General features: G+C 35.3%; 1 protein-coding gene across 1 annotated transcript in view; it reads right to left on the bottom strand.

Moving 5' to 3' along the window:
• Positions 1–17,984, bottom strand: part of LOC137407057 (tetratricopeptide repeat protein 14-like) — a 48,950-nt gene that overhangs the window by 13,792 nt on the left and 17,174 nt on the right. The window contains exons 9-18 of the mRNA XM_068093663.1: positions 15,592–15,714; positions 15,216–15,371; positions 14,426–14,568; positions 13,737–13,868; positions 11,757–12,237; positions 10,350–10,408; positions 9,048–9,235; positions 8,834–8,932; positions 7,026–7,787; positions 3,848–3,953 (exon numbers count right to left, since the gene is read on the bottom strand). Coding sequence (XP_067949764.1) covers positions 3,848–3,953; positions 7,026–7,787; positions 8,834–8,932; positions 9,048–9,235; positions 10,350–10,408; positions 11,757–12,237; positions 13,737–13,868; positions 14,426–14,568; positions 15,216–15,371; positions 15,592–15,714 — 2,249 coding nt within the window. The remainder of the gene's footprint in view (positions 1–3,847; positions 3,954–7,025; positions 7,788–8,833; positions 8,933–9,047; positions 9,236–10,349; positions 10,409–11,756; positions 12,238–13,736; positions 13,869–14,425; positions 14,569–15,215; positions 15,372–15,591; positions 15,715–17,984) is intronic.

Genomic DNA, 17,984 nt, shown 5'->3' with positions numbered 1-17,984 from the left:
AACAGGGATGGGCAAACTTTTGGTTTGGGCTCCACTGACTTTTAAAATTTGACAGATGGGTGAAGTTAGCGCAGAATACAATATAAATAAGAAACAGCATCCTTTAACATATACATGTGTACATGTCAAATATAAATAGAAAAAATATTGAAGAATTAATATATTAATATTAATATATTTTCTATGAGAACAATGTTGTTGCTTACAAATTTTAGCCAGTACATCAACCTGGTGGTAATTCTGTTCTAGCAAATCTTAGAGCAGATCTGAAGTATTCATCACTCATCTGGGGTCTGTAGGGCGTTTTGTTGATGCTCATCACACTAACATTCTGTTCGAACACAGACATAAAGCCAAACACCACCAGCATCCTCCGCTCCATCCTCTGTATGTTTAGAGAATTGGCTGCACTTGACGAAGTATAAAACTCATCTGGTTTTCACGCAGTTGAACTTATCTTTAACACCGTGTCACGTTGGAGGTCAATCAGTGACCTTTGCAACTCCAGTGAGACAGTTTCCAAGTAGTATGAAGAGCGAAACGACACCTGCCTGAAGTACTCTGTCAATATTATTTTTAATTCAAAATCATAAAATCGATGGCAGACTTTTCAAGGGATGATCCAACGTTTTTCATATTGTTTTCATGTCACAGGACCTATTTAATGTAGTCTGAGTAGGATAATGAACAAATGATGCGTCTGTCATTTGCTTTGAAAATAAAATCTGCTTGATTTGCAAGGCTTGAAGGTTTCCTTGCATCTCATGAGCAAACTGGTTTTTACCTTGAAGCCTCCCATTCAGCTTAGTTGAGGCTGAATCACAAAGGCAAAAGGCGTTATTCAGCTCGGGAAAATTGTCAGTTTTTTCAACTAGCTCAAAATTTAAATTATCTTTTGTTTTGAGCTCCTGCACACGTTGGTGTACTCTTCCTAAACTTAATAATCAGTGGACGTTAGAATGATGAAATTGCATTCTTGTGATCAGGGTCAGCATTATTTCTTTCAACAAAGTAAAGAAACTGGCCAAAATGAAATCACTTTATTGGAATAAGGTTAACGAGTTTCACATCTGGCTTCACCACATAGTCCTGCTACAGCATGCATTTAAACAGAGTTCTTGGTGAATTATTCGAAAAAATTATGTAAATAATATGTGAAAAGAAATTATGAAAGAAATACTCTTTCACTTATCCTAACATTTTTCCTGTTAGATTTATAGGCCCATCTGCTGTAACATTGGTAAGCGTACTCCAAGACAACTGGCCAATGACATGCCGTTAAATCCTCCCTACATGTTTTCCATTTGGGATTCCATATCCAAGAAACTTTTTTTATCTCAAAATTGCTGTTAATCCTTCTGACAAAAATTTAAAATTCTGAGGCGTAGCCTTTATATCGTTTCTTTTGTCTAGCGCCAAAGAATACAATGTAAATGACTTTGCTTTTTGTTAAGCTTGATAGTTAAATACTGGTCAATCACTTTAAGATGGCGAGTCAATATCTGGCGCGGTAAATAAAATTTTTCAAATTTGTTATCGATCTCAAGATATAAAATACTTGCTGATTTTACTATGTATTCTTTCAAAAACTCTCCTTCGCAGAAAGGCTTGCTGCCTTTTGCTAGTGTGAAGGCAAGTAAATAAATTGCTTCTAATTACTTAATAATTGCTTCTTGAATAGAAGATGCCCGAATGACAGTGTTCCGCTGAGGCTGCAAGATTGCTACCAACCCATCAGGATTAGCCAAACATTCTTGTGTTGAATGCTTTATGGTATAATTAGCACACTTAGTGGAAAAGTGATGACCGATGTTGTATTCTTTCAAAACGTCCTTTCATACTTCAGTAAAAAGTATTTAGGTGTCCGGCCTTTCCTAAACACCTGGCACTCACTGTCGACTTTTCTTTAATATTGTTGTAGATGGGTTCTGATCGGATCAGGAGATGAAGAGCAATAACTGGAAACGGCTCAGGCTGTACAAAGTGTAGACACAGCGCCTACTGTGCCATGTTGGGCTGAAATTCCTGTCATTACAAGTCAAAATGAAATAAACGCAAACGTTCATATCAAACCTTAATTGTTAACCAACCTTCGGTGGCCTGGTTTAAAAAGACTGCCAGACTAGATGTGGCTCATATGCCGCAGTGTGCCCACCCCTGCGCTAGAAACTACAGTGGCTGATAAAAACACTCCGTTTTCTTAATATTGAGACTAAATTGTCTAGCAGCTGTAACAAATCTATATACTAGGCTTTGATTTCATTGGGTCTGTGAGCTCCAAAAGTTCTTTCATTTACCAAAAACAAATTTCTCACCATCCATGTTTTGCCTTATAATCTGAATTGAGCCCCTTCAACCTACCCTGCCTTGTTTTTAGTCTGTCTATAAAAATTGTCTGCTTGTGGTTAAAGTGCTCAGATCAAGCGGTAGAGCAATTATGACATCTATATTTGTAAAGAATCTGACAGAATAGAGATGAGTAACGCTCCAGCCTGAACGCAATAGTTGGTATCAACTATAGCAATGATATCAATCAGTGACGTCATTTCACATGTATTTTTCTTCTGAAAATTTTAACCGCGACGATGTTTTGTCCATTTCAATCTTGAAATATCAAGATTATAATGATCTACCTTGAATAACAAAATAATAATTATCTTGATATAATATACATAAAGTTATAAATATCAATATATCAATATCAATATATTAATATCAATACAATAGACGCTACTATAACGTATACTCCCTATAACGTAAATTCCAAATAACGTAAAAAAATTACGTGAAGTTTTTGCTTCCTACTACATAAAAATTTCCCTATAATGTAAAGTGTCAAGTTGAGCAAATTTTCAAAATCGATTTGAATGCTAGTTTATTTTGCCGTACTTGCGGAAGAGATAATAAAGGTGTAATAGATCAATAAAGGTGTCGACCAAAACGGTGAATAGGAATGCTGCGCAATTGTTCATGAGTACAAAGGCGATCAATTGGTGCAGGTGTTACAGCGTCGGTATACCAGTCTCACTGTCACGAGTTGAAGTATCGTCAAAAATTATCTTTATCCTAGCCTTGACCCATGGATAGTAATGGACGACGAACGGGTAAAGCTGCTTTTTATAGTAAAAATATTTTGTTCTTTTGCCTTATTGTAGACGTACAAAATATTTGTTACTAGCTTTTCTTTGCAAAATAGACTTTACTGTTTAGAAAAATAAGCAAACCGTTGTAAATGAACGTTAAAAATGTGCAGATTCTATCAACTTGTAAATTTGCCGCAATCATGTTCTATAAAACCAGTGAGATTGATCATACATGTAAAAAGGAGAAAGTTGTTGATGCAAACCAATAATTCTGCAGTTACGGTACAGCCTACAAATTAAATGAGTTAAGTAAAGTTTTTCCGTTTTTGCTTGACCAAAGGGGTGAGTTTGAAAATATTTTGGAGCGGATTAGGCAATTTACATGTATTTTCCCTACAAAATTTTACATGTTATTCCCTATAACGGATTATTTACATTATAGGAGCGTCCACTGTATATATATATATATATCTTGATATAATATCAGTGGTATATATATATATATATCTTGATATAATATATAAGATGATTAAAAAGAAATGATCTTGAATATCAAGCCAAAGCACCTCAAACATCAAAAACTGATAGAACTGATCTCAACTAATAAAAAATATCGATCATTTCTGATAAAATCTACTAAAGTTTTATGCAGGTTCATCTTTAATAATAAAAGCAAAGATGGTTGGAGGATGAGAGAAATGGCATAAAAAGAATTGCCTAATCGAGCCCACACCCAGGAGAATAATGACTTTGTAATTGTTTACCTTGATCAGCCGATTTGACCTTAGACTTAGTCTTAGAGGATGATTTTCCTTCAACTGATGAAATTGCAATCTGCTTTTCAGCTTTTGTGCTCGATTTCTGTTTGACCTTTTATAAAAAGGAAAAATTAGTATTTCAACACGAGATGTGAAGCATATCTCAAGAAAACAGATATAAAACTATATATGAAAATGAATTATTTGAACATATATTATTTTCAGAATAAAGGTGAAACAAAAATATCATTTTTAAAAAACTTAAGAAAAATTAAATACTCTGTGATCTAAACAAATTCAAATGAAGTACAGTCGAAGCAGATTCAAATTCTATGAAAAAACATCAAGTTGTGCATAAACCAGCCAATAAACTTCTATTAAATTTGCAACTGGTTTCTGTACTAATACTGGTAACTTATACAGTTGATAGACCTTACATATTTCATTTTAGCCCCGTATTAAAGCTTATGAGCTTATGCGGGAACAAAACAATGACTGTCGTCCTATTAGGAGGCTCCAACTGAACTCTATATTACTTTAAAAAGTTAACAATGGATCAAGATGTACTAGTGTATGATAACAAAATGTACTAGTATATGTTGATATCCTTCAAAACAAAAATTGCTGTTACGAGTCGCAACAGCAATTGTTACGCCATAAGATCAAAGGTCATAACTTATGACCTTTCTTAGCTATCTTCGAATTAACGAACTAATCAACCATGTTAAAAAGCTACTTTTATTATTTGTCATATTTTTAAAGGCCTAAAATTATAATGCGCTCTATAACTGTTCATTTGCAATATGCTGAATATAGGTCAATGTTGTACAAACCATTGCCACATACCCAACGCTATGTTGCAAAGATCAACTATGTATGTAAACCTACGAACACCTTGAGCTATTTTTGAAGATTGTTAACCTGTTGAGGAAATAGTAGCGAAATCCATTGCTTTTAGCCACTGATATTTTTCTATTTAAACACGGAAATGGAAGCAGCTTACTCAATAATTCTCAAAAATCTTGTTTGATTTATCAATATCTAATTAAAATACAATTAAATCTAATAGCCCTGCTGAGTAAACTAATCAACTGTCAAGTTTATGCAATTTCTTGTTGCGTTTGCTTCATATTTTTAAAAATAATATGAAAATATACTATTAGAGCAAGTGGAAAAAACTTGAAATTCCTTCATAAAATTTAGTAGTAATTACCTCACTAAATGGTAAGACATTTGAAGACAACTACATTGCTGCTATAATTTAGAGTAGTACATTCATAAACTACCAGTATATGTTGTAGAGAGAGAGAGTAAAAAGAATGAATGTTTGATAAAGGCATTTTGCAAAGACCGCTGTTATACACCGTGTAAAAAGCATATGTAGAAATGACATTTTGACCACTAAGGCAAAGTCATACAAATTAATAATTGACACCTGGATAATGCCTGGTTAAGACCGATGTCGTATATATGGCGTGAGAGGTGCTGCGCCCTCGCGCGATTGCGCAAGACAATGCTCTTGTGGAGTGCGCATAGGATTTAGATGTATCACTCTATGATTTCATAGCTATCGTCGTTCGCATCAATCGCACACCTGATTAAGCTTACATAGAAGCACCTCGCATGCCATTGGTCTGAACCAGGCATAACTCATAGAGTGTGGCCCTCAGGTTGCGATATACCTGTTATACGATTTTTTCATTTTACGAAGTGGAACACAATGGTTTTTGTACTCGCCATATGAATCCTACTTCGCCATACGAATTCAACAAAACATTTCGCTCGAAATTCGATGTGTGCTTATTACTTCAAAATAACAAAAATTGTCGATATGTTGTTCGCCGAAAACCTTCTCACATTGCATAAAAGAGATACAGTGACCAGTTTTTCCCAGTCCAGCATTTCTCAAGTAAAGAGCAGTAATATTTTCTTTAAAACAGAAGCAAAATCGAAGTTGCAATCCCTTTGAACAGAAGGTCAGAGATTAGACAACTTTCCTTAGCCAACAAACCAAAATTTACTTCATAACGTATTAAATTAATTATAAAGCGTACAGTAACATAATTAGAATTGATACGTTTTTGACTCCTTTTTGCTTCACCCACTACATGTACCAGCTCAAGTCACGTCACTTCAAAATAAAGTAATGAAATTTCATTTTTCTCTTCGACGCTCATTAAATGGTCAAGTATGCGCGAGGACAGCATTCTTTCAAGAACAGCATCGCTCGGGCTTTCTTGTCACATAAGGTTGAAAAAGGTTTTAATGGAGTTGGCTATAAGTTATAGTGAAAACAAAGCCGAAAAATGATAAAATTTTAGCGTTGAAAAGGTTAAGTTCAGTAAAATAATTAAAAATACATACTACAGCTTAGCTTCAAGTGTGCGTTTAGTAAGCTAAATTCATTTCAGCTAATTTCAAAGTTTATCTGTCTCGAAAAGGCGTCTGTCTCGAAAATAATAACTCCCTACGGTATGTACTGCTGCTACCGCACATACAGGTTGTGCATTGTATGTCACATTTTATTGCAGAGCATAACTACTAGATACACAAAGTTACTGTGGGTAACTATAGTTACTAAGGTAAACATACGGTTTTGATCCTAATCTATAATATGTACAGTACTGATATGAAAGTTTGATGATTTTTAACAGGGGATGTTTGCATTATATAATTACTATGGGTTTCTATAACCCTCTATACGACATTTTTGCTATACGATGCCAACCTTGGAATGGTTTAAAATGGCATGACAAGGGCGCACTGTAATAGCATCTCACAATTAAAAAGGTTGCAGTACATTTTGCTGTTTTATGCTTCTGCAGGACTTGACCGAATATTTGTGATCTCCTACGACTAGAAAGAAGGTGATTCGCATAGCAATAGTTTATGTTGAGTGTTTAGTCGTCTGTTTAGACTCACTGGAGGTTATAAAAGGAGTAGTTCTTATGTATTAGTAAAAATGAGATATGATATTAGGTTGAAATAGGTCAGTCTGACATGAGAGCTGCACCATATTCATTCCTCGATAGAATGGGCAACATTACTTAACTCATTGTGATTGTTTTGCGAAAATAGCACAATATTTAGTTATATCATCATAAACTAAAAAATTACTCCATATGTGGTACGGAGCGAGGCACAGGGAAGGTTTTAAACAGACATTTGCGGGAGAACTCACTACCTTGCGTGCCTTTGCTGATTTTTTTGCACTTGACTTCTGCTTGGAATCAACCTTACGCCTTGACCTACTTTTCCTGCTTGAAGTACTGCGGCTGTATGAGTCAGGGGAGCTATACGACCTTCTACTATATGACCTTGACCGGTGATGTTTTGTGTGTCTTAGTTCTGCTGACCTTGATCGAGATCGGTATCTTGACTGAGATCTTTTAGACGACCTTGATCTAGTTCTTCCCCTTGACCTTGACCAAGTACTATTCCTTGATCTAGATCTGGACCTTGACAAATTGTTGTGCTCCGAATTTGACCTAGATGTTGAGCTATGTCTTTTACTTTTTCTTGATAGGGTTCGTTCTCTAGACGTTGAGCAAGATCTCTCAATGGAAGAACCCGTTCTTGACCTAGATCTCCCACCTGTCGAATGTCTAACGTATCTGGTTGACTTTGACCGAGACTTTTCATGTCTTTTCAACTTGTGGTGTGAGCTGTACCGAGAACGAGAAGCGCGCTCTGATTTGGACTTACTTTTGCCATGTTTATGAGATGGAGAGGATAAGCTGTTTCTAGAGACAGATTGAGAACTACCTTTTTTATATCCCCTTCGGGTAGAATAATAGCTCGATGATGAATTTGACCTTGACCTTGAATAAGAGTGGCTGCTAAGCGAGTTGTGACAGTCTGAAACATCATTCGTAACGATGAAATCCTTACCACGCGCAAGCTGAGCATCTGAGACAGACGGATAGGTGTTGAGGCTACTTGAGGACTAAAACATAAAGGAATGAGAGAGTTGGATCTCAGCCAGATTCAGCAAAAATCATCATAAGATAACAAATAAATTCGTCATAAATTCACTCTAATTCTACCTTACAGATTCTGAGCAATTTTATTTGCTTCTGTAAAATTCTCGATACATTAAATATTTGGATTATGTGCAATTACTTTGTAAGAAACATAATATTGCTGAACAGAGTAATTCTAATACAGGATATTACAACATTAAAATACCAATCTTTTGTTAATCTGCTGCCAAGTAAATAATACGTATACAGCTAGCCGGGGGTAACCAAAGGAGGTCATGGATGTTAATAAACTTACAATAAATAGTAGCTCCTAAATAGCAATTGTGTTTGAGCTTAGACGGAAAACTGCATTAACAAATTTTTATTAAAAACAAAAAGCCAAAATTTTTTTACGATGAATCATGACCAGAAAGTTAAACGCAATCAACAAAAAACATCAATATTTTGCCAACTAGTATAAACATATTATGAACAAATATAGCTAAAGATATTTGGCTGAAAGCTTGTTCAATGCAGCTCATAACACATGATGGATGCCTGTGATATAATTCAATAAGTTGCTTGATCAAAGAGAAGAGGACTAGGTAAAACAGTCCACACATTGCGACTCAGTGATATTTTGTTGCCCTTCACTATTATAGTGAAAGGTAATGAACATGTATATGAACGCTTAACAGCTGATATATGCTTACATCATGAAAAATTCAGGTTTTCTTTTGTATTTATAGAGCTTTTGTTGGCAGAGTCTTTTAAGAAACTTCAATCGAAAATGATAAAATGCAGTATTTATAAACTTCGCTAACTTTTAAAATGTTTAAGATTATTGTGCAATAGTAAGTTCAAAATCATTACGACTAAAATCATTTAAAGCTGATTAGTATTAGCACAATATCATATTACTTTTTAAAACAAATATGATGATCATGAAACAAATCAACTAGCAAGACTTCTCACGATAGATTAATTCATGTCTGGGTAAATATAAAATAGTTAGCATCCAGTCACTTACCTCTGAGTAGGCCACTACAGGCTGCATGAATGCTTTTCGTTGACCCCTTTCCGCTTGCACGACAAAGTTTGTCATAGCCTTGTCACATCCACCTTTACTCTACAACACGGGTACACAACATATGTAGATACAAGAATCTGACTGCTAAGAACAGAACAGCATCCTACACAGACTGGTTGTCAAATAAACCAAGAGAAAATCAAGAAGGACATGCCTTGCCAGTAAGTGGTTTTGCAAGGCCTTTTCTCACAGGATCGGTAGATAGGAAATAGGGAAAGGGTGGTGCGGCTGATGACTGTTTCTCGTCTTTCCTTTGCTCATGTTTCATATCAGTAGCACGATTACCGAATAGGTCAATACCTGCGGGTTTCCGTGTCTCCGTGTCATACCTATCCAGCATATCTGGTAGCAAACCATGAATTGATAGCTTAGCAGTCAAGTTAAAACTTACTTAGAACAAACTTATATGCAGTGAACACGGTATTACTTGAACTTAGAAAGAGTAAAACAATCTGAATTACAAGTATGAGTCTCTTAGTGGTTTTTGGTACAAGCATATTGGTTTGGTGATGCCATCTATCTTTATACTTATAACCCTCTGACGTCTTGTAAGCATACGTCTGGCTACCGTCACACGGAAGAAATAATATGAGCGGCGATTAAACTGCTTAATAAAACATTACTATGTAGGTGACTCCAACACGGTACATTTGTCTTAGAATACCATCACCCTAGCAACTGCGCTAATCCGACCACCTTTCGTTTTGAAAAATAATCTTTACTATGATGAGAAAGATGTTCGGTGATGCTAAAAAATTCTCGCGTGAAGAAAGAGTTTAAGAGCAGACACTCAGACACATTCTGATACACTCAGACACACTTTGATACACTCAGACACACTCTGATACACTCAGACGCACTCTGATACACTCAGACGCACTCTGATACACTCAGACGCACTCTGATACACTCAGACGCACTCTGATACACTCAGACGCACTCTGATACACTCAGACGCACTCTGATACACTCAGACGCACTCTGATACACTCAGACACACTCAAACACACGCAAATACACTCTGATACACTCAGACACACTCTGATACACTCAGACACACCCTGATACACTCAGACACACTCTGATACACTCAGACACACTTTGATACACTCAAACACACTCTGATACACTCAGACGCACTCTGATACACTCAGACACAGCTCACTACGGCCTATTCGATGTAAAAATAACAAGCCTCACTTCAAGCAATGCTGGGCTTAATTTGCAAATCTTAGAATTTATAAATGTGCCATGATTAGATCCGATTAGAATCTAATCAGATCTAATCATTGGATACTCAAGGATGCAGATCTGCATGCATCAAGGACAATTGTACTCAATGAACACGCTCATGGAATGTGGTCATGAAAGTAGTGTAGCAATTTGCATTAAAAATTCAAAAAAATCTCAAGCAACTCCAAGCTTCCAGCAGCCATTATATTGCTTATCATCTTACCTGATTTGTCTCGTGATGCTCGCCTATCTTCTTTTGCTGAAAAACTTTGGAGAGCTTCACTAAAAGTATATGATTAGTACATTAAAAAGCTGTAACTAAGGAGAACTCAAAAAGGGTTTAGCCGTAATGTTTCGACTGTAACAACATGTCCCAGCGAGCATGTTTAAAAGGTTAATCGGAACTCTAAAACAGAAATCCCATTATGTGTGTGTAAAAAAGAATTTTTCCATAATGATTATCATGAGGTACACGCTAGTGTAGTGGACTACACTAGCATGTGCTGTAGAAAATCTGAATTCAGACAACTTAACAGAAATGCATGGTGTGGCGTGTTACACATTTCAGAAATGAGCAACAACAGAGATAAGTTGATAAGCACGTTAAAAGCCTTACCTTTTGTAAACCAGATAGTGCAAACAATACGTTAACATATTATTTTCATTTTAGACATCATTTGTAATAAAGATAATTGCGAACGGTTATAGAGTGATACCTCTACATACAAATTTAATCTGTTCTAAAAACAACTGAAACAGTCATAAGTTGTATTAAAGAAGTCTACCAGATTACACCAAATCGCATCTTACTCGTGCCAAGGCCCAACAAGCCGTAATTCCTTAAACATGAATTTACAGAAAGGTCTAGTAGATTTTGTTAGAAAATACCAGTATTATTATATCATTTGCGATCGTTTTTGATGTTTGAGGTGATCTGACTGCCAAGACATTTCAAGACTAAAATCGATAAAACTTGATCGCCGTTAAAATGCTCAGATAAAGCAGAAATGCGATTATGACATATATAGTCGCAAAGAGACCGATAGAATAGAGATGTGTAATACTGCAGCTGAATGCAATAGCCGATATCAGCTATAACAACGATAGCAGCTAGTGACGTCATGTAGGCACGTATGTTTCTTCTGAGAGTTTTAACCATGACCAAGTTTTGTCAATTTTAATCTTGAAATATCCTGGCAGTCAGATCACCTCAAACATCAACAACGATTGCTAATGATAAAAAATACTGATACTCTCAAATAAAATCTACTAGAAAACTAAATAGCAGTCTGGGAAGTATACATATATAAAATATGTAATATATATAGTAGTCTGGGGAGTATATATATATAAAATATGTAATATATATATAGTAGTCTGGGAATTATACATATATAAAATATGTTGTATATATATAGTAGTCTGGGAAGTACACATATACAAAATATGTAATATATATATATAGTAGTCTGGGAAGTACACACATATAAAATATGTAATATATATATAGTAGTCTGGGAAGTACACATAGTAGTTTTTTACATACATATGTATATAACAAAATTGTTTCCTCACCCCTGTTAACCAGAGTGGGTGGTAATATTTCCTCAAGCTTGGCTCTCCTACCTACCTCTGACTATTTGACGAAGCAGAAGATTTTTTGCTAGCTCCTTCTTTGCTGAGCCGAGACGCATCACGCCTCGGTTCTCTGTTTGCTGCTTTTTTATGTGCTTTTTCAGGAGACCTACTTGGTGTTCGACTAAATGCCCTGAGATATGCTTTGCTTGATGATTCATTAGACTTGTTACCTGATGATTTTCTGGTATATATTTCGCGAGTGAATTGATTGTTTTCTTCAGAATGACTTTTTCGTCTAGACTTCTTTGATTTACGCTTAGAAGACGTTTGGCACACGCTAGTAGACAAGCTAGAGATCGAAAGAGAAGTCTGTGAATCCTGATGTCTATCATATTTGGAAATGTTGGAAGACCTTGACCTTCTATGTTTAAAAATATGAGATTTTTTAGCCGAAGTCTTATGAGAGCGTTTTCGATATAAATAAGAATCATTTGAAGAGGATGAATGTGAACTTGAGGAAGAATGCCTCTGTCCTAAAAATTATAAACAGTAAATTGTAAATAGTACTAGCGTGGAGCCACCAAACAATCAGAGCACATTCTTTGAATGAGACGATCCTCCTGTCAAAACATTAATGCAAGAAGGCTTGAAACTATGTAATTATCTATGCATATGCTGTAGTCGCTATAGCATATGCATAGATAATCATGTATGTCACTAGTTTTCATTAACTTACGCTGAATATTATGCAGTATGTGATTGTTTAGCACTATTTATACTTAGGTTTCACCTCAATCAGTTTTAATGATTCAGTTATAAATGAAAACTATGTTTACCTTTCTAAAAGATCACTTAACACCCATTTTTCAAAAAATAAACGTTGTATGAAAATATGAAAAGCTTCCTTTAAATGAACGAATTCTCATAACTCAATGTATTTTCATGCAACAAACAACGCTATGTAGAACAATATTTTAACATATGAAAATGCATAGATTATTTTACTGCAAGAAACTGTCATGAAAAAGAACTCTATAAATCATCCATACCTTTAGCTACCGTTACAACCTACTCAAATGCCCAATTGCAATATTGTGGTGGAAGCCAGCCAGCCCTGTGCACAGGTCAGCTTTCTATCAACCAGCTAGACTACCGACAGAAGACAGGACGACTTGGACCTCGATATAGAAGAGCTTACTCACCGGAGTGCTTATATGAAAGGGAAAGAATACATGCGAGAGCAGAACACCTTTGCCCCTCCTACGTACATGTTCTCTACTGCATATTGGCTATATAGGAATACATATATGTATACATATATGTATACATATATGTATACATATATGTATACATATATGTATACAGCGTTTTAATATTGAACTCGAAAACAACACAATCAGCACACCAAGCTATTTAAAATTGCTTATAGCTTGTTACAGAATGTTTAATAGGCGGAACGCCAAGAAAAATGAGCTCAAAAAGCGCGATTTTATCACAAGCTAGCGTTGTTATCACGCTTTTTTGAGCTAATATGCAATGTTAAATAGCTTATCTACCTTTCATAAAAGACAGATTATTTTGAAGGCTGAATTTAGACAATAATGGATTTTAAGACACCAACCTCTATCATTCTAATTCGGACTAAACATCCCTAACTTTCGTTCCTTAAAAGCTAGCGTACGCCACATATTTATGGGCGGAGCTTGTCGTGCCAATCGTGTTGTTTTCGAGATGGATATTGAAACGCTTTAAAAAATCGTTCATGACTTTGAAAGTTTGTGGACTAATCATTATTTTGAGTGAAAAATCGGAATCATCGTATCTGGAATCTTATCATATTTACCTAGAAAATACGATAAAAGTTGCACGTGGCTGTTATGGTTTAATGTGCCGCGCCGTAAAGAAGTTTTTTCCTACCTACGTCACAATATTGTCCATTTGGTAATCAATATTTGAAGATATTTTTAGATGAAGCCTTAAGAATATAAGCCTTGATTGGGATGATTACTAAATAGCTAGAACTCTATCTTACTTTTTTTAAGCCGTGAGTGCCTATAAGAACCACGACTGCTAGAGCTGCTTTCACTGATGGAGCGCCGAGCATGCCTTTTTAATGCCACTGATCTCTCTTCATTGTGTATCATCTCTGATTTGTCATCTCGCCCTGATGTGAAGAAGGGTTCATTAGAGTTATGAATGGGTAATGAAAGAAAATCAGCAAAAGCAAAGGTTGAGTAGGCAAGATTATCAAACACAAATTTATACAAATGCAAACTGGAAAACTTCAAGTGGTGTACCTGAATATGAGTCAACTATACTCACAGGAATATCACTGTAAATGCTTTTAAAGTTTGCTGTTAAAAAGGTACAGAGCATATATTGTCCAGGACAATGATAACGCATCTTTAATATGAATTTTGAAAAACCAAAATCCCATTTCACATTCTCATAGCTGAAGAGACTTACAAAATGGTCCCAAAAGGTGGTTAAGCAAATAACTACCGTAAAACCCCTATTTGAACGCCATTGTGCTCTATTTTTCAACCTTTACCCGATTAGCTCTATTAGAGGCGTGGCATTCAAATAAAGGTTTTCTATTATCTGTTCAGATAGCTCCAAGATTGTTCACCATCCAAATTTTGATAAAAGTGCCTTTCAAAACCGCTAAACCCTGTAAAAGTTGCACAATATTGGATGCTTATTAATGTTTTCATGAAGCACCTGAAGTATGCCGGTCCCTCATTATACTTTTCCTTCTCCTATTCACACTCGGACTTCTGTGTCCAACTTCATAATCTTGCGTGAATTTGGGAGATTCAAGAGACTCCCATGATCTTTGTTTCATAGGACTAGAGAGATCTGACCTACAATCATTACAGAATATCTCTTCTGTAAACAAACATGAAACTATGTCCCAACTTTGGTAATATACAACTGAATAACTGAATACTACAACTTCTAGAAAAGCTCCTCCGGAACAGCCATCAAAACCATAATTCTATATTGCAAATGTAAGACATAGTCAATGGCCTGTGTCCAAAAGTTGACTAAAACTGGTTCAGATATTGATCTGCAGCTTCTACAGTGTTCTATCATATTACACGTGTCTAACACTTACACTGTGGAAGTAAAGGAGCGGTGTTTACATGATGTACACAATTCCTTCTTACATATTCTTTATACAGTCCATGAGATAAAAGGATGCTTTAATAACACACAATTTTCATTTATTTATAAATTATGCACAACAAACCAGAACGAGTACTATGTTGTTGCTGATCGTCTTCCCAACCGGGGTTTTAGAAAAGTACGATAAATTATTATAAATGGATATACTTTAGGACCCTCAAACAAATAATAACCTTAATAAATAATTAAATTTCATAATTCTTTTACATATCATCAAGCAGAGAGTGATTGCGTTGAGAGGCATTTACTAAGTGTATATTTGTTGAACAAATTCAAAGGTATGCCCAATTTTAGACATACAAAACACCATTTCCACACCAACCTTGTTGAGGTCACCAAAGGCTGCTGGTCAGCAGTTGAAACCTTTGCAGCAGATATTGATGCTAAACATTCCAAAGCTGATACATTAGAAGCATCTAGTTTTAACACCTCTTTGTAACAATCGATAGCAGAAGTGATATCATCCGTGTCTCTCAAGCTATAAAACAAAAAAACACTACAAATATAAATATTGCAATGCTACTTCTTTAAGTCTGACAATCATTGAACACCAAAATAAAAAGACAAAAGACCTTTTCTTGAGCTACTCACCACATTTTTGTTGGATCATGTAAAGCACCAAAGGGAACATTGCCTGAGATCTAGTCTAGTTGTGGTGTTTGATACTACAGCTAATATATGCAACTAGAGCCACTCACTCTCTGGCATACGCAAGAAGAGTCTCAACAGTGTACTTGAGAGCGTTCTGATGATGCGGTTCGACCTTCAGAGCGTCCCTAAAGTCTTCCAGAGCCCTGCGGTAGCTCTCATTGTTGGCATATCTACATGTACATTAAACAGTTCCTGTAAGATTCAATGCATGCTGATAGGCATAAGTTAGTTACATGTACTTACCTATACGTTACCAGGTACTCGCTATACGTACACAAATTATCATAAAGATTAAGTAAGATGTTTGCACTTACCATAAAGGACATGTATGGTCTTCAGAGTTATTCACATTTTCACAAACAGTCCAATAATATGGAGAAGTTTATAGAATAAAAAAGTGGGCTGGAATCGAAGTAAGGGATACACGTTAGCCAGCATGTAAAAATCTCTCACTTGTAAGTTTGACACAAGAACTAATGTCAACAAAATAAATTACTTATATTGCAAAAAATAACAGCTTTTATACTTTTTCTATTAAAAAACATTGATACCGTAAAATTATGTTGTGTACGTAATGAAACGGTGAAATTCAAACAATAAAAAAACTTGATTTATTAAATTAATTTTATAAATTTAAATATTATATTTCAGTTTTAATATTTCAATTGTTGTATTCACGCACAGAATTACATGATTAGCAGCAAAAGACAAAATAGGTGTAAAATAAACAAATTTGACAAAAATAATTATCCTAATCTAACTTTGGTTGTTGAATCAGTTATAGGCTTATAGGCTGGTAGCAAACAAAAACATATGGCATTGCATATGGCAATGCTTGTGGGAGTACAAAATATGTCACATCTTTATGACAAAACAATGTCACAAAAACTATATCCCAGTGAATACTATTCCTAACTACACAAATACAACTTGATAGTCATAGGCACCTGCTAAAACAGAAAAAACTGCTGTCCCTAAGAAAATAATTGACATTATGAAGGAAGTTGGCTGGCCTACGAAGCAAGCCAGCCGGTTTAGAGCGAAGCCAATCAGACGTGACCCAGCTGGTTGGGTGAGGGCCAAGCGGCCCACCAGAAATAGAGAGGTGGAGCGGAAGGATATATAAAGGAGTGCGGTGCCTTCACTCAATATACAGTGGCGGACAAGAGAGCGACAGAAAAAGACACTTGCCTATATTATACTTATAATCTTTATTGTAATGCGACATCCTTGAATTAGTAAATACATATTTTAGTTAGCTCAAAAGTCTTGGTTTTTCTGGCGCGGATGGATGAAAGGCCGCACGGGACTCTTTAGTTTTAACACAAAGAGTGATGGCAAACTACTACCATTGCTTGCATGTAATAAACATATACAATGATGTGCAAAATAAACGCGACCGTTTTGTTGGAAAACTAAAATTCTCATTAGAAACATTGTAACTGATTGTGAATTTAATCAATAGACATAAACTACATGTTACCTGAATCCTCATTTTATCTTGATTTCAATTATGTACACCAAACAGTGGTAAAATTATGTTTTTAAATTATTATATAGGCTAAATTATGAACATTTCATTCATGTATATGCCCTGAAATGAGCAAATATAAATGTATGTGGTGCGATCATATCTGTACAGAGTGTTATCTTCAACCATTAAAAATAATCCGTTTAGAATTTAGCCCACATAATGATTAAAAAAACAGAAGTTAACAGATGTTTGGTTAAAATATTTAAAATCAGGACAAAATGATTATTAATATATAATTTATGTCTATTGACTAAATTCAGAATGAGTAACAATGTTGTAAATGGGAATATTTCATTTTCCAACAAAAGGGTCTAGTTTATTTTTCACACTACTGTATGTTAATGAGACATCAATTCTACAGCAATTACCCAACATACGTGTAGGATTTTATTAGTACAGTGCTTGCCTATAAGGTATACCTTCTATAACATAAATTCCAGATAAGGTAAAAAATTTATATGAAGTTTTTCCTTCCTACTACGTAAAAAATTCTATAAAACATAAACCACCAAGTCAGACGAGTTCTCAAATTCGATTTGAACGTTGATCTATCTCGCCGCACTCGCGAAAGAAAAAATGATGTGCATATAGCTTTATACCTATTATGTATATATAAAACTTTCACAACAATCTAGTTCATTATGATAGATCGCCAGATGTGATGACAAAACATAGAACAGGGTAGCTGCGCATTGTTCACAAATAAAAAGGCGATCGGTTGGTGCAGGTGTTACAGCGTCGATTCAACAATGCGAATGTCACTGAATGTTGGAGTATCGTCAAAAGTTCTCTTTCATTTTAACCTTGACCCCTGAATGCAGACAGACGATGAGTAGGTAGTGCCGCTTTTTTGTAAAATATTTTGTTGTTTTGCTTGATTGTAGACGTATAAAATATTTGTTATCA

This window comes from Watersipora subatra, chromosome 10 (assembly GCF_963576615.1).
Source record: "Watersipora subatra chromosome 10, tzWatSuba1.1, whole genome shotgun sequence".
NCBI lineage: Eukaryota > Metazoa > Bryozoa > Gymnolaemata > Cheilostomatida > Watersiporidae > Watersipora > Watersipora subatra.
This window is presented reverse-complemented; position numbering and strand designations above follow the sequence as displayed.